The sequence below is a fragment of the Pelophylax lessonae genome (genome assembly GCF_965119305.1).
Source record: "Pelophylax lessonae genome assembly, chromosome: 9".
NCBI classification, from domain to species: domain Eukaryota; kingdom Metazoa; phylum Chordata; class Amphibia; order Anura; family Ranidae; genus Pelophylax; species Pelophylax lessonae.
The window spans coordinates 178,663,707-178,681,953 of record NC_138776.1 but is presented as its reverse complement, the minus strand read 5'-3'; the positions used below and the strand labels follow the sequence as shown (position 1 = coordinate 178,681,953).

Genomic DNA, 18,247 nt, shown 5'->3' with positions numbered 1-18,247 from the left:
GTGTCATCCGCAGACATCCGTTTTTACATAGACATGCATTATGTCAGTTTTTCATCCGCAAACGGATGGGATGAAAAACGGACATACGGACCGGATGACACAAGTGTCATCCGTGTCCGTTACAAAAAAAAAAAAAAGGACCTGATCGGGCAAAAAAAAAGGAACGCCCGTGTGAAAGAGCCCTAAATCAAGTCAAAGCCTGACCATTATGGGACATTGTCTGGGAAAATTCCACTGAGGCGCGCCTATTGTTGTTTTAGCTTTATGCCTATTAGGGCAACCCACAAAGGTAAAATCCAATTCCAAAACAGGCACACTGCCACTAAAAACAGTTAAGGGAGAGCCTGTAAAGCTATAAATGTTGGCTCGGTCCCCTGCTTTAAATAGTGCAGGCTCTAAGGCCATCAAAACCGATCTTGACTTCGCTAGCTAGTTTGTCAATAACCTAGAACAAGTACGTATTTCACTCAGGAATAGAACTTTACAACTAAGCCCATTTCTGAGTGAAACACACCATACACAAGGACCCAGGTGGATGCAATAAGCTCTGGATCAATAAAGTTTTATGTAAAGTGTGGGTTTGGCATGTAGCCTACATTTCTTTGGATGTTTGCAACTCAAAGAAGAGCACTCATTGTTATTGTTACTCAATGCATGGTCTCTACAATGAACCATCAATGCATTTCAGAAGTAAATCCCATCCTTATTGAATGCCTTCCTGCTCATCTGCCCACATAGAAGCTCAATTCTAGGTCTATTTCAGACAATTTTCAATTGCCACTGCCCTCCTTGTTTACTGAGCCCACCTGTCAAGAGCACTGTCAGTTTCCCTGTTCCACTCCTCCAGTCTTCTCAAGCAGGCTCTGCTGGTCCCACCACCCAGTCGTCCAGCTTTATTGGTTGCTAGGATGCAGACAACCAGCATCATTCGTTTTTATGGTGTCAGTAGCTGGGGTGGAGGGTGTTACTGGTTGCTAAGCAAAACCCATGATGCTGTGTAGCCCAGCAACCTGCATCTTCTCGACCAATGATGCTGTGCTGGTCTGGCTGCCTGCATCCAAGAAACCAATAAAACTGGATCGCCACTTGCCAGATCCATGTGAGCCTATCACTACTTAAAAAGACAAAGGGAACGGAGTAACTGACACACCCCTGCATACCTAGTGATGGTGCTCGTCTCAGGGAAGTGCCTGATACCAGAGAGGAGCAGTGTCAATCACAGCTAATTAAATATTCGTCTCCTTGTCTTCCATGCTAGATGCGTGGTCAGACAGCGGTGAGAGGGAGGGGACAGGCAGACGACCACTCATCTCAGGAACACCAAAGACGAGTCAAAGCACCATATGAATTCTGTTAACTAGGCGGGAAACAGCAGCAACAAATACTGTACAATGTCTGCTGAGACTTCTTTAACGCTGAACTCCAGGGAAAAAAGGAGACTTTTACATTAGGAATTAATGAAACTGTTAGTCTCATTAATTCCGTGTACTACAGGAACATCTAGTGCTGGGACTTACATTTTCTTACAGCAGGTTACTTGCTCTCCACCTCAGACATTAAGGAAAAGTCTTGTATTCTTTTCACTGAATAAAAGCCATTCTGAATGGAGGAGGGGCAAATTCTCTCCACAATCCCCAGATCACCTTGTATTCAGTGAAAAGAATACAAGCTGTTTTCCCAATAGAGGAAGTGGAAGCTAGCTAGATGCTTTCAGAGCTATACTCCAGCCGAGGCTGTAAGTTTCAGTGTCAGATGTTCAGTGGTTAGTGTAATGTACAGGAGTATTAAAGCGAAGGCTGACCATACACAAGATTCAGTGTCAGATGTTCAGTGGTTAGTGTAATGTACAGGAGTATTAAAGCTAAAGCTGACCATACACAAGATTCAGTGTCAGATGTTCAGTGGTTAGTGTACTGTACAGGAGTATTAAAGCGAAGGCTGACCATACACAAGATTCAGTGTCAGATGTTCAGTGGTTAGTGTACTGTACAGGAGTATTAAAGCGAAGGCTGACCATACACAAGATTCAGTGTCAGATGTTCAGGGGTTAGTGTACTGTACAGGAGTATTAAAGCGAAGACTGACCATACACAAGATTCAGTGTCAGATGTTCAGTGGTTAGTGTACTGTACAGGAGTATTAAAGCGAAGACTGACCATACACAAGATTCAGTGTCAGATGTTCAGGGGTTAGTGTACTGTACAGGAGTATTAAAGCGAAGGCTGACCATACACAAGATTCAGTGTCAGATGTTCAGTGGTTAGTGTACTGTACAGGAGTATTAAAGCTAAAGCTGACCATACACAAGTTTCAGTGTCAGATGTTCAGTGGTTAGTGTACTGTACAGGAGTATTAAAGCGAAAGCTGACCATACACAAGATTCAGTGTCAGATGTTCAGTGGTTAGTGTACTGTACAGGAGTATTAAAGCTAAAGCTGACCATACACAAGATTCAGTGTCAGATGTTCAGTGGTTAGTGTACTGTACAGGAGTATTAAAGCTAAAGCTGACCATACACAGTGCAGGCTGCAGTTTGCATATTCCAGGTGCATTTTGCATTTTTCAATACACGTTTTTAATCCATTGAAGTTTTTGGAACCAAAAATCAGAAAAAAGTCCCTGGCCCTTTCCAAAAAAATGCACATATGTGAACGTGACCCATCGGAAACCATGTTAAATGGCCTTTAGTGTGTTTCTGAAAAACTGAAAAGGCACTAAAAAAATGTAAGGGTCCTTTCACACGGGCGCTCCGTATGTCCGTATTTCATCTGTTGCGGATGAAATACGGACATGATGAATGTCTATGGGATTGCAGATGTCAGCGGAATACCATCTGCTGACATCCGATTTTCGTCCTTTCAGCTCTGTTCCGTTTTTTGGAACGGAACAGAACCCCATTTTTCTTTCATTTAAAAAAACGGAACGGATGCAAAATTGGATGTCAGCGGTGTCATCCGCTGACATCCGCAATCCCCATGGACATACATTATGTACGTATATCATCCGCAAACAGATGGGATGATATGCGGACATACGGAGCGGATAACACAAGTGTCATCCGAGTCCGTGAGAAAAAAAAAAAAAAGTGCCGCAGCGGAATAAAAAAATCAGAGCGGCCGTGTGAAAGAGCCCTTAAGGTGTGAGTCAGGCCTTACTAAAACTAAAGAGTGCAAAATCTGATGCAGCTGTGCATGGTAGCCAATCAGCTTCTAACTTCAGCTTGTTCAATCAAGCTTTGACAATGATCCCCCGTTCACATCGGCGTGATTTGACATGAGCTATGAAAGATCAAATTGCTGCCTATTGCCAGATATGGGAGCCTCCCAATCGGTGCGACCGGTGCGACGCCGACTTTGTGAAATCTTGCAAGTTTAGATGAAGTCACACGGTTTTAAAGCCGCATTCAATGTGAACGAGGGCTCAGAGTCCATTCACACTTGTGCGACTTAAAAATTGGCGACTTTACCCTGCGACTTGATGTGACTTTGGATAAGTGTGACTTTGACCAACGTGATTGTTTTGTTTGTTCTCTACAAAGTCGTTAGACATGTGCAGAATGGAAAAATGCGTTTAGTTTCATTTCATTTATAAACGTCTAACGAATTCCAAATTTTCAGAACGATTTGAATTTACAATTCAGTCGAAAATCAATCGACCAAGTCAAATTCTGTGTGAAGAATAGCTGGTTGTTCAGGAACGGGCTGGAAGACCGGGCGCCGCGTCCTTAACAACCGATGATTTATCAGCTGTCAGTGGGTTTCCCCAATGACAGCTGAATGTAAACAAAAGAATGCCTGCAATGAAAAAAATGGTGTGGGGTCCCCCCAAAATCCACACCAGACCCTTATCCTAGCACACAGCCCGGCAGGTCAGGAAAGGGGGGTGGAATGAGCGAGCGCCCCCCCCCACCTGAACCATACCTGGCCACATGCCCTCAACATGTGGCTGCATGATTGACAATAGATCCCCCCAGGCATGTAACCTGGTATGGTTCGGGGGGAGGGACATGGGGTGTGACTTGTTATGCAACTTTGGGGTCCAGAGTCCCATGACAAGACGCACAAGTGTGCATGGAGCCTAAAACCAGGAAGCCGATTGGTTTCTATGCTCCAGCTTTAATAAATCAACCTCAATGTGTTTTAACATGTGGGTCAATGTGAGCCTAGACATATGACAGAAGAGACATCCACAATCTATCAGAACAGATGGTTTTAAATTCATTTACTTCCAGGGTTTTGTTTTTATTGTGTGTGTCCCCGAGGGGAAGATTTCCCTTCACTTCCTGTTCCAGAATCACAGCTGTCACCAGAAAAGGAGATAACAAAGTGGCTGACAACTGTGCAATGTCCATTGCATGACAACCAGCTTGAGGACCAGAAGGGACAGTAACTCTTCCTAGTGACCAGCAAGAAAGTAAATCCAGTTTGTGTCCGGGTCCCAGTGGAAGGTGTGCGTCTTGGTTTTCAGAGCTCATTCATTTCATTGGGCTGCAAAACGCACCGGGATGCAGAAAAGAAAACTTTTCCAGATCTCCCCACACCAAACCGCATTGTACTGCCGGACGCTGTGTTTGGATGGTCACAAACACGCAGCGATGGCAAGATGTGACTGGGGTGGCGTAAAAAATATTGGCACCCGCATGCGTCTTGCAAGGGAGGTGTTTTCAGGTGAGAACATGCATGGGTTGCACTTTTTCCACACCGCATTCCAGTGTGAAGTGCAAGGCAGGATAAGAGCCCCCGTCAGGTTTTTGTCCCATCGCCAAAACAGGAAGTGAGGGGAATCCCTTCAGTGCCAGGTCACATATATGCAATGCGGGAACCCTGCGAATGCACTGTGCATCACATTCAACTCGCAGGCAGTTCACACTGCCATATGCAAATCGCTGGGGGTGTCAATACAAAATTAATGACACCCCCAGATCAGTTCACATATCGCAGTGCAAACTGACAGTTCGGACATGAATTGGATCCCATAGATGTGGACACCCATGCAATCCAATTCTGGTGCGGACAAAAAAAAAGGGTCCTGTGCGAGTTGGGTCTGAATGCGATGCGAATTCAGCCATGCAATCTGTATCGTACAGACATCGCATGTGATTTGCAGAGCAGTGCGCTCCGAATCACATGCAATGTCTGTCATCGCACATATGTGAACCGGCACTCAAAGTGAGGGAACCCCTGGTTGTTGGCGGCGTTCTATCAGAATAGCGCTACCTATCAGATTCTGCAACCGGAAGTAACGTTCAGATGAGAACAACTTACTGCGTATGCGCCATGCGTTCCAACATGGCCGCTATGCGTTCCAATAGGTTTCCTAATGTGACAGAACACGAAGCAGAGGCGGACGGACATCTTCTCACACCCACTAAAGTCTTGAATTTTACTTTTATTTTAGCAGTAAACTCACCTTATATGCTGAAATGTATTATTTTACTGCGACCGAGTGAAATATTCTATTTCACTATATAATCAGTTTGTTGCTGAGCAGTGTGGGGTGTACCAAGATGGCCGTCGCCACCTTCTACCTGCAGGTTTCTCGCTATATTACAATAATAATAGAAATGTAATACTCTAATTCAGTACATAAGGTGCGTTTTCTGCTCAAATAAATGTAAAATTCAAGACTTGCGTGGGTGTAAGAAGATGTCCGTCGCTGCTCCGTGTTCTGTCACATTAGGAAACCCATTGGAACGCATAGCAACCATGTTGGAACGCATAGCAACCATGTTGGAACGCATAGCAACCATGTTGGAACGCATAGCAACCATGTTGGAACGCATAGCAACCATGTTGGAACGCATAGCATCCATGTTGGAACGCATAGCGTCCATGTTGGAACGCATAGCGTCCATGTTGGAACGCATAGCAACCATGTTGGAACGCATAGCGTCCATGTTGGAACGCATAGCATCCATGTTGGAACGCATAGCATCCATGTTGGAACGCATAGCGTCCATGTTGGAACGCATAGCAACCATGTTGGAACGCATAGCGTCCATGTTGGAACGCATAGCAACCATGTTGGAACGCATAGCAACCATGTTGGAACGCATAGCAACCATGTTGGAACGCATAGCAACCATGTTGGAACGCATAGCGTCCATGTTGGAACGCATAGCAACCATGTTGGAACGCATAGCGGCCATGTTGGAACGCATAGCAACCATGTTGGAACGCATAGCGGCCATGTTGGAACGCATAGCGGCCATGTTGGAACGCATAGCGGCCATGTTGGAACGCATAGCGGCCATGTTGGAACGCATAGCGGCCATGTTGGAACGCATAGCGGCCATGTTGGAACGCATAGCGGCCATGTTGGAACGCATAGCGGCCATGTTGGAACGCATAGCGGCCATGTTGGAATGCATGGCTCATGCGCAGTAAGTTGTTCTCGTCCGAACGCCACTTCCATTTTCAGAATCTGATAGGTAGCGCTATTCTGACAGACAAGCAGCACTAGTGTCCCCATTGGCAGATTTCTCCTCTATTCCCTTAGTGGTGACAACCCAACATTTGGAATTTTCCTTTCACTTTCCCTGATAATAGTAAACAAGAAAATTTGAGGATGCATTTCCCTCATTCTAATCCCTCCACACTAAAATAACAACAAAAAGTTTTGCCACTCAGCACCTTGTTGAATATGTTACAAGCCAGCAGTTTGACAGTGAAGTTGTGTGGAAACCGAACCTGAGGGGGCTCCCCTCACACCTCCCCTCCTCCATACAGGTAACTCCAAGGCCCCGCCCCTGTGTGACGTCACATCCTCCCCAGCACTCACCTGGTCGCCGGCCACCGTCTCCCCTCCGTGCTCTGACATGCTGCCACTGGGTCGCTGTGTGTAGCCCGGTTCCGGGAGTTGCGCACGCATCTCCTGCCTAGTACCGCGGCAAATACAAAACACTGGGGCAGCTGACTGTCACTGCCGGGTCACGTGATGTGCCTTTCATACGGAACGCATGTGATAGAGTGTGTGTGAGAGAGAGCTGGGCTGGGGGTGTGAGGCTCATCTCTACTCCTCACCATACTCTCTGTCCTGTGTGCTTACACTGTGCTAGGAAAGGGCTGCATGTCATTGGTAGCTACAGGTAAGAATATAATAAAGCATACCTGTAGGGGAAATAATATCTGTATTAATAAATAAAATAAGAGCTCCACCTTAAAAGGGAAAACTCCACTTATTTGCTCCCCCCCCCCCACATTTGCCACCTTTTTTGGGGGGGGGGGGGAAACCAGGTACCCGCTACCACTTCTGGGTAAGATCACCGCACATGCGATCCACTGAATTTCTGGCCCCTCCTCCTTCCCCCTGCTGCCTTCTGGGAGGCACACAGGTCCCAGAAGACCGCGGGATTATTCAAAAAGCGCAGCACGACTTACGCATGCGCAATAGGAAACAAGACTTTACTTCCCTTACTACAGATGCCGGTGTTCTAAAATTTTGTCGGACCCGTGAAAATTCCGGACCTCGCCGCTTCCGGTGACCCTACGTCATAACGTAGTGTGCGTCCTCAGCCCCTCATAACGTAGTGTGCGTCCTCAGCCCCTCCTCCTCCGAGTCAGCTGTTCGCTAAGTCTTAGAATTTCATCAGACCTTGAAAACTGTCTTGTGCGCATGCGCACCGGGACTCACAGCAGCTGGGTCATGATGTAGCGTCACCGAAAGTGACGAGGTCCGGAATTTTCACGGGTCCGACAAAATTTTAGAACACTGGCATCTGTAGTAAGGGAAGTAAAGTCTTGTTTCCTATTGCGCATGCGCAAGTCGTGCTGCGCTTTCTGAATAATCCCGCGGTCTTCACAGGGTACCTGCGCTCAAAGCTGATGGACGGATCAACTTGGGGTGCCGACATCGCGGGATCCCTGGACAGGGACGTGTCCTTATACTCACCACTTCTGGACTGGAACGATTTGCCCCCTTAATGACCAGACCATTTTTTTGCGATTCGGCACTGCTTTACTTTACTAGACAATTGCGCAGTCGTGCGACACTGTACCCAAATAAAATTGATGTCTTTTGTTACCACAAATAGAGCTTTCTTTTGGTGCTTATTTGATCACCTGTGCGATTTTTATAAAAAAAAAGAGCGACAATTCTGAAAAAAAAAAAACAATATTTTTCACTTTCTGCTATATAACACTCCCAAAAGAAAAAATTAAAAAATCTAAATTTTTTCATCGTTTCAGGCCAATTTGTATTCTACATATTTTTGGCAAAAAAAAAAATCCCAATAGGCCTATTTTGATTGGTTTGCACAAACATTATCGCGTCTACAAACTAAGGGAAAGATTTATGTCATTATTATTTATTTATTTTTTTCTCCTAGTAATCTGAGATTTTTAGCAGCACTGCAAAATTGCGGCGGACAGATAGGACTCCTAACAGACATTTTTGACACTTTTTGGGGGGGGACTAGTGACAATACTACAGTAATCAGTGCTAAAAATATGCACTGTTACTGTATTAATAACACTGACAGGGAAGGGGTTAACCTAGGGGTGATCAAAGGGTTAATTGTGAGCCTAGGGGAGTGTTTTCTAACTGCGGGGGGAGGGACTTGTGAAATGATCATAGAGACCTGTGATCCTATATAGAAGGATCACAGATGCTCTGTGATCATTTCAGAGAGAAGAACGGTCAGCTGTGTTTACAACTGCGCACCCCCAGTCCAGAAGTGCTTGATTACGTAGTAGGTACACTTCAGTAGAGCTGCCTTACTGCCGTATATCTAAGTAATACAGTTGTTAATAGGGATAGACCGATTATCGGCAAAGCCGATATATCGGGGGCTGATATGCACTTTCCCCAATATATCAGTATCAGCCCCGTACTGGCCGATATTGCCAATATTTTTGTGACGTTATTCTGCCTTCTTAGGCCGCCTCCCTCGCCTTGGACAGCCTTGTCTGGAGTCAGGACTAGTCTCGTGGGAGCATAGCACAGCCATACACCCACCCACAGCAGCCTGGTGCCAGACAGCCACCCACATCCACAGGCCCTGTACCAGCCAGCCACAGGCACTGTATCCTCGAGCCAACCAGCCACCCACAGGCCCTGTACCAGCCCCCCACAGGCTCTGTACCAGCCAGCCACAGGCACTGTACCAGCCAGCCAACCATCCACAGGCCCTGTACCAGCCAGACACCCACAGCCCCTGTGCCAGCCAGCCACCCACCACAGGGTGCCAGATAGAAAGTCACCCACCACAGAGTGCCAGACAGCCAGCCACCCACAGACAGGCCCTGTACCAGCCAGCCACCCACAGGCCCTGTACCAGCCAGCCGCCCACAGGCCCTGTACCAGCCACCCACCTACCACAGGGTGCCAGCCAGCCAGCAACCCACGGCAGGGTGCCAGACAGCCAACCACCCACCACACGGTGCCAGCCATCCACCACAGGGTGCCAGCCATCCACCACAGGGTGCCAGACAGCCAACCATCCACCACAGGGTGCCAGCAAGCCACCCACCACAGGGTGCCAGCAAGCCAGCCATTAAGCATTAAACAAAAATTAACATGTTCAGTACCAGATTTGTGTCAAAAATTGTCTTTATTTTTCAAAACTTTAAATGTACAAAATATCGGCCCTGACCGGCCGATACCGATACGTTGTGACCAAAATATTGGTATCGACCCTGAAAAAAACATATTGGTCTATCCCTTGTTGGCAAGCAGTTAAGTTTACTACCGCTTTAACACTTTCCCACTCAGTCTATAGCACATTGACTGCCGGACAGGCCTTTGGTCCTTTTGATTGGACATCATATGACGTCCTTTCAGAAGGCGCCGCACAGCCGCACGATCTGTCACCGGTCATGTCCACCAGACACAGCCGATGACTGATCAGTGTACCAGCTTGCTGCCGGTACCATGTGACCAATCTCAGCAGATCACATGACCGTTGTAAACAATGGATGGCTTCCTTTATATTATTGTGTACAAATGTGCTGCTAGCTGGGATTGATCAATGTGATCACATGGTACAGAAAGAGCCAATCACAGCCCATCTAAACCATGTGATTAGCTCTGGTCCATCACAGCTAATTACAACAAAACAAACTGAATGAATCCTATTTCATTCAGTAAAATGCTTGCTTATAGCAATGAAATTCACTGCTATAAGCAAACATAATGTGTAAAAACAAATAAAAGCCTGATAATTCAGAGTAGTATAATGTTATTATGGTAAAATTATTTTTCTCTGGTCACAGTGTGGTAAAAAAAAAATCATAAAATATTTAAGAAAAATTTTTTTTTTTCTACTGTCACCAGTCCCTGATCACCTGTCATATGATGACGCTGTACTGCACTGGTAACAGTATGTTAAAACAAAAAAAAAATGTTGGAAAAGTTTTTTTTTTCATTTTCCCAAAAGCTATGACAAAAAGTTACAACTTCAAAAAACTCACCATGACTCCTACTAAATACCTTGAACTGTCTACTTTCCAAAAAGGAGTCATTTGGGGGGTATTTGTATTGTCCTGGCATTTTAGGTCTTAAAAAATACAATAGTCGGTCTGGATTGATCGATTTTCAGATATATACCATAGTTTGTGGATTCTATAACTTTCATACAGACTAAATAATAAACACTGATTTGGGTTGTTTTCACCAAAGAAATCTAGCAGAATACATGTTGGCCTAAATTTACGAAGAAAGATTATTTATTTGCAAAGTTTGTATTTCATTTGGAAATCAAGGTCCCAGAGTCTGGAGGAAGAGTGGAGAGGCAGAAAATGCAAGTTGCATGAGGTCCAATGTGAAGTTTCCACAGTCAGTGATGATTTGGGGGGCCATGTCATCTACTGGTGTTGGTCCACTGTGTTTTATCAGGTCCAAAGTCAGCGCAGCCCTCTACCAGGAAATTCTGGAGCACTTCATGTTTCCCTCTGCTGACCAGCTTAAGGGTCCTTTCACACGGCCACTCCGTGTGTCCGCAAATCATCCAATCCGTTTGCGGATGATTTGCGGACATAATGTAAGTGAATGGCACTGCGGGTGTCAGCGGAATACCATCCGCTGACACCCGATTTTCCTCCTGTCAGTTCTGTTCCGTTTTTACGAACGGAACAGAACCCTATTTTTCCTTCCGTGTAAAAAACGGAAAGGGAGGAAAATCGGATGTCAGCGGTGTCATCCGCTGACATCCGCAGTGCCATAGACATACATTATGTCCGCATATCATCCGCAAACGGATGGGATGATATGCGGGCACACGGAGTGGATGACAGAAATGTCATCCGCTCCGTGGAAAAAAAAAAAAAAAGTCCCGCAGCGGACCTTTCACACGGAGCGGCCGTGTGAAAGGAGCCTTATGGAAATGCTGATGTAATTTTTCAGCAGGACTTGGCACCTGCGCACACTGCTAAAATAACCAACACCTGGTTTAATGATCATGGTATCACTGTGCTTGATTTGCCTACAAACTCACCTGACCTAAACCCCATAGAGAATTTGTGAGGTATTGTCAAGAGGAAGATGAGAGACACCAGACCCAACAATGCAGACGAGCTGAAAGTCACTATCAAAGCAACCTTCCATAAAACCCCAGCAGTGCCAAAGGCTAATCGCCCCCATGCCACGCCGCATTGAGGCAGTTACATAGTTACATAGTAGTTGAGGTTGAATAAAGACAATAGTCCATCCAGTTTAACCTGTGTAGGTGTGTGTGGCCGTATTCATTTCCCATAACCCTGAATGTTTTGATCTTTGAGATGTACGTCCAAGAGTCTTTTAAAAGTAGCCATATTCCCCGCAGTTACCACCATTTGTGGAAGAGAGTTCCACAATCTTATTGCCCTTACTGTAAAGAACCCCCTGCGTAGCCTGAGGTTAAATCGCTTCTCCTCTAATCGCATTGTATGGCCACATGTCCTCTTACATTCCTTGCGACTGAATCGTTTTTTTTTTCTATGCTGAGATCACCATTGAGGTATTTGAAAAATGCTATCATGTTCCCTCTCAGGCGTCTCTTTTCCAGGGAGAATAAATCAAGCGCTTGTAAACGCACCTCATAATTAAGGCCCCCCAATCCCCTAATCAGTTTAGTTGCCCTTCTCTGGACTCCCTACAGTTCCAACACATCCTTTCTGAGGACTGGCGACCAGAACTGGAGAGTACTCCAGATGCAGTCGGACCAGAGTTTTATAAAGTGGTAGGATTATAGTTTTATCTCTGGAATAAATCCCCTTCCTTATGCATACCAATATTCTGCCGACTTTGGCAGCTGCAGCTTGACATTGCATGCTATTGCTTAGTCTATCTTGTACTAAGACTCCCAGATCTTTCTCCATTCTTGATTCCCCCAGAGGTCCCCCCCCCCCAAAGCGTATTTTGCGTTTATGTTTTTAGTCCCCAAGTGCAATACCTTACACTTCTCCACATTAAACCTCATTTGCCATGTAGTTGCCCACACTTTTTGTGTCATCTGCAAAAACTGAGATTGAGCTAATGATCCCATTCTCGATGCTATTTATAAATAAAATGAACAAAATTGGTCCCAGGACTGAGCCTTGGGTGACCCCACTTACCACTCCAGACCAGTCTGAGTACACGTTATTTATCATAACCCTTTGGACACGACCCCTTTAACCAGTTTTCTAGCCAAGAACAAACCTTGTGGTTGATGCCTGCAGACCTTATTTTGTAAATTAAGCGTTTGTGGGGAATTGTATCGAATACCTTAGCAAAATCCAGATACACCACATCCACAGGTCTCGCCCTATCTAGCTCACAGCTCACCTCCTTGTATGTAGAATGTTAATTTACATACTATTGATATCAGGCTGACTGGCCTATAATTTCCCGAGATATGCCTCTGCCCTTTTTTGAATATTGGTATCACGTTAGCTTTCCTCCAGTCACCTGGTACAGCTCCTGTCAAACTACTATCAGCAAAGATCTGAAAGAGTAGTCTAGATATAACCTTACTGAGTTCTTTGAGTACTCATTCAGTAATTCATGCAAAAGGAGCCGTGACCAAGTATTGAGTGCATGCTATACTGTACACGGACATACTTTTCTGTATTAAAAATCCTTTTTTGTTATTGGTCTTATGTAATCTAATTTTCTAAGATACTGAATTTTGGGTTTTCACTAGCTGTAGTAGTCATCGAAAATAAAAATAAAAATGCTTAAAAGATATCACTCCATGTGTACAGCATCTATATAAAATAATATGAGTTTCACTTTTTAAATTGAATTACTGAAAAAAATTGAATAGCATCAAAAAGTTAATTTATGAGATACACCTGCATAATATCAGTTAACTTACAAAATACTTATGTTAAATCACCACGCCTCTCAATTTAGCTCTTGGAGATTCTCAAAAGAGACTAATTAAGCAAAATGTGAGGATTCCATAGACCTGCTTTAGGAATCGCTTCCCTGTATATCCAGAGAAAGCCAAAGACTATTTTAGAGACACTTCTAGCCAATTCTGTCTCAAAGAGGAAAAAACAAATCTTTTCCGACTCTAAGTGGAAATCTGTTTACATGTTAGGTCCCACATCTAAAACTGAACGGCATATTGCTACAAAATATGTTGGAACAACTTCAATGGGTCTAGAAAAAATATGAAAATGCTTTCTTCTTTGGTATTCATGTCCTTTTCTAATGTTTTTAATCTTTTTCAGCTTCTATTGACATGCCAATAGTACGTGCATTCAGATGGAACAGCAATAAGGAGTTTATTTCTTGACTCCTGCATCTGGTTAAAGAAGATCCATGGTCACAGCACACTTTTATTTCATATGAACATTCTAATAACAATATAAACAATAGTTATATTTGAAAATCCAATATAAGCCTTCAAATATCATTTTTTCATGTTGCAAGTGCTGCCTGTCAGCTGGTCATCTCTTTTTACAATTTTCTGGACTTCTTGTATGCTTTGCAGCGTTGACTCTGCTGTTTACTTTCCATTTCTAAGGACTACATATCCCATGGTACCTTGCTGCCTGAAAGCTGTGGTTCCTGTACCTACCCCTGAAACTCCTCCTCCCAGCTCCTCCGAAATGCAGGCTCTGTGAAATGTGTGACGCAGCAGTAAGAACCCACAGGGCGTAGTGAATATGTGTCACAGAAATCGAGGAAGTAAATGTTTGCGGATCCTAACAAGGTAATTTTACAAATGTTATGATTGCTTTGTCTAATAAGAGTAGGATTGACAACTGAAATCAAGTGTGGAAATAAATATATGCTTTCACATTTTGGCAGTAGATATACTTTACCAACTAGCCCTCTTGAGGATTTACCCCCTTTCATGACCGGGCCATTTTTTGGGATACGGCACTGCATTATTTTAACTGACAATCTTGCAGTCATGCAGCGCTGTACCCAGATTAAATGTATGTACTTTTTCCCACAAATAGAGCTTTCTTTTGGTGGTATTTGATCACCGCTCTTTTTTCTTTTTGCGCTGTAAACAAAAAAAGACCACTAATTTTGAAAATATAAAAAACAACATTTTTTACTTTCTGCTATAAAACATATCCAATTAAATACTGAAAAATTCAAATGTTTTCAAAAATTTGGGCCAGTATGTATTCTGCGACATATTTTTGGTAAAAAAAAATCACAATAAGCATACAGTATCTTCACAAAAGTGAGTACACCCCTCACATTTTTGTAAATATTTTATTATATCTTTTCATGTGACAGCACTGAAGAAATGACACTTTGCTACAATGTAAAGTAGTGAGTGTACAGCTTGTATAACAGTGTAAATTTGCTGTCCCCTCAAAATAACTCAACACACAGCCAATAATGTCTAAACCGCTGGCAACAAAAGTGAGTACACCCCTAAGTTAAAATGTCCAAATTGGGCCTAATTTGTCATTTTCCCTCCCCGGTGTCATGTGACTCGTTAGTGTTACAAGGTCTCAGGTGTGAATAGGGAGCAGGTGTGTTAAATGTGGTGTTATTGCTCTCACTCTCTCATACTGGTCACTGGAAGTTCAACATGGCACCTCATGGAAAAGAACTCTCTGAGGATCTGAAAAAAGAATTGCTCTACATAAAGATGGCCTAGGCTATAAGAGGATTCCCAAGACCCTGAAACTAAGCTGCAGCATGGTGGCCAAGACCATACAGCAGTTTAACAGGACAGGTTCCACTCAGAACATGCCTTGCCATGGTCGACAAAAGAACTTGAATGCACGTGCTCAGCGTCATATCCAGAGGTTTGTCTTTGGGAAATAGACATATGAGTGCTGCCAGCATTGCTGCAGAGATCGAAGGGGTGGGGGGTCAGCTTTTCAGTGCTCAGACCAAACACCGCACACTGTATCAAATTGGTCTGCATGGATGTTGTCCTAGAAAGAAGCCTCTTCTAAAGATGATGCAGAAGAAAGCCCGCAAAAAGTTTGCTGAAGATAAGCAGACTAAGGACATGGATTACTGGAACCATGTTCTGTAGTCTGATGAGACCGAGATAAACTTATTTGGTTCCGATGGTGTCAAGTATGTGTGGCAGCAAATGAGGAGTGCAAAGACAAGCGTGCCCTGCCTACAATCACGCATGGTGGTTGGAGTGTCATGGTCTGGGGCTGCATGAGTGCTGCTGGCATTGGGGAGCTACAGTTAATTGAGGGAACCATGAATGCCAACATGTACTGTGACATACTGAAGCAGAGCATGATCCCCTCCCTTCAGAGCCAGGGCCACAGGGCAGTATTCCAACATGATAATGACCCCAAACACACCTCCAAAACGACCACTGCCTTGCTAAAGAAGCTGAGGGTAAAGGTGATGGACTGGCCAAGCATGTCTCCAGATCTAAGTCCTATTGAGCATCTGTGGGGCATCCTCAAACGGAAGGTAGAGGAGCGCAAGGTCTCTAATATCCACCAGCTCCGTAATGTCGTCATGGTGGAGTGGAAGAGGACTCCAGTGGCAAACTTTGAGGCTCTGGTGAACTCCATGCCCATGAGTGTTAAGGCAGTTCTGGAAAATAATGGTGATCACACAAAATATTGACACTTTGGGCCCGATTTGTACATTTCCACTTAAAGGTGTACTCACTTTTGTTGCCAGCGGTTTAGACATTATTGGCTGTGTGTTGAGTTATTTTGAGGGGACAGCAAATTTGCACTGTTATACAAGCTGAACACTCACTACTTTACATGGTAGCAAAGTGTAATTTCTTCAGTGTTGTCACATGAAAAGATATATTTAAATATTTACAAAAATATGAGAGGTGTACTCACTTTTGTGAGATACTGTATACTGATTGGTTTGCGCAAAAGTTATAGCATATACAAACTATGGGATATATACAGGAATTTTTATTTAATTTTCTACTAGTAATGGTGACAATCAGTGACTTATAGTGGGATTGCGATATTGCGGCAAAAAATCTGACACTAACTGACACTTTGTGGGAACCAGTGACACCAATATAGTGATCAGTGCCAAAAATATGCACTATCACTGTACTAATAACACTGGCTGGAAAGGGGTTAACATCTAAGGCAATCAAAGGGCTAAATATGTGCCTAACCAGTGTTTATGTGTACACTGTGTGCTGCTTTCACTAAGGGATGTGATGGATCCATCACATCCCTGCTGTCAGGACGGAGCTCAGCATCGTTTCATACGCAGGGTTCTGTCCAGCCTCTCTCCACGACGATCAGCAGGTATCGGTGGACATCAATTAGCCGATTTTATTAGGAATAAAATGATGTGTGGGAGTGATGGGCTACCAGTGTCCTAAAATATTATTGTGAATACACAGTGCCAATATGGGTGTGTGCCCGTGTCTACTGGTTTTCTTGTTCATTATACAAAAATGTACACTGAACCTTCCAAAAACAGATATCACTGATATGTCAGAGAAAAGTATAACTTCTTCTATCACATTTCAATTTGAGTTGTTTTTTGGCACAAGCCTTACTGTATATCAACTCTTAGTTGGCAACGATGATGGTCCAAATTCTTGGAGTGTTGATCCAGTCATTTTTAGAAGGTGGGGTAGGTGATTGCATACCATTTTTATTTACACTAGTGTTTATCATACAAATTAACTTTCAGCACTGGGCATCTCCTTTCCATTCTTGTATATTGGCATGGGGAGGACCCTGCATCACCAAAATGTTACTTTTGTGGCTGGTAATAGCTTTATGGCACTTTTCCACTGCAAGTACCGGCTCGGCTCTACTCGGCCCTGCTTGGCCCGGTTTGCTTTTCCACTGCTGGTACCGCATGGTACGGGGTTGGAACGGTTCGGTACGGTACGGTATGGTTTGCTTTTCCACTAAAGTAGTACTAAAGTTAAGTGGGTGGGATAACAACGGGGTGGGTGGGATTCTCTGACCAATCAGTGGCTAGTAGTGACTGCATGCAAAGGATTGTGGGATATGGTACCAGTTTGGTACCTGTTGGAACCACAATCGAGTAGGTACTGTTTTTTCAGAGCCATACCGTACCGTACCGTTCGGTTCCATGCAGTGGAAAAGCGCCGCCGTACCGTACTGAACCGTACCGAACTGTTCCTACACCATACCATGCGGTACCAGCAGTGGAAAAGCACAAAAGCGTGACGAACCGTTCGGTTCCATGCAGTGGAAAAGCGCCATTAGATGAATACAAAGATCCCATGTGTTCTATAAACAACATTTTTGCTTAGCATAAGGGTCTGTGTGGATAGGCTTTTGTTGATGGTTTTAGTTTTATGTCAGTTTGAAACACTTCTAAAATAATTTTGAAATTCCCGACGGTTGCATTTGACTTGCGGTTGACCACCTTCTGACCTTTTTTGACCTGCTTCAAGGACTTTTTGCACACCCATATACTTCTAAATGCAAAATCTGGTTGAAACGAACAAAGGCTCGTTAGCACAGGTCCTAATATACCAAGTTTCATTTGTTTGCTGTTAAATAGGGAATCATTATTTAGGAAGTAAAGCTGATTAGTAGATACGGTCCTGCTATTATTTATTTTACTCAATGGGGATTATTGAAGGTTCACTGTTATGTGAATTTCCAGTGGATTGATAATTAATGGATTATTGAGCCTGACTGGATTACACTGAAAGTAGTGTATGTAACGTTTGGAAGCATGGCATCTATCTGGTTGGCTTCAACTGTGCATTCTCTGACGTTGCGCATCTTGTTTCAGGAGGCGTCTGTGAAGAGCAATCACAAATAATTAAGACCGATAGATAACAGGCAAACCTTACATCATATTTTATATACAAAGTATACTGGTTACTTGTTTTCCTGGTGCCTTCATGTCAGGACCAATAGTA

General features: G+C 44.0%; 1 protein-coding gene across 1 annotated transcript in view; it reads right to left on the bottom strand.

Annotated features, from left to right (window-relative positions):
• LRMDA (leucine rich melanocyte differentiation associated) overlaps positions 1-6,932 on the bottom strand; it is a 1,170,541-nt gene extending 1,163,609 nt beyond the window's left edge. The window contains 1 exon segment of the mRNA XM_082268110.1: positions 6,781-6,932. Within this exon segment, the coding sequence (XP_082124236.1) occupies positions 6,781-6,870 (90 nt within the window). The 5' untranslated portion in view covers positions 6,871-6,932.
• Positions 6,933-18,247: the final 11,315 nt, after the last annotated feature.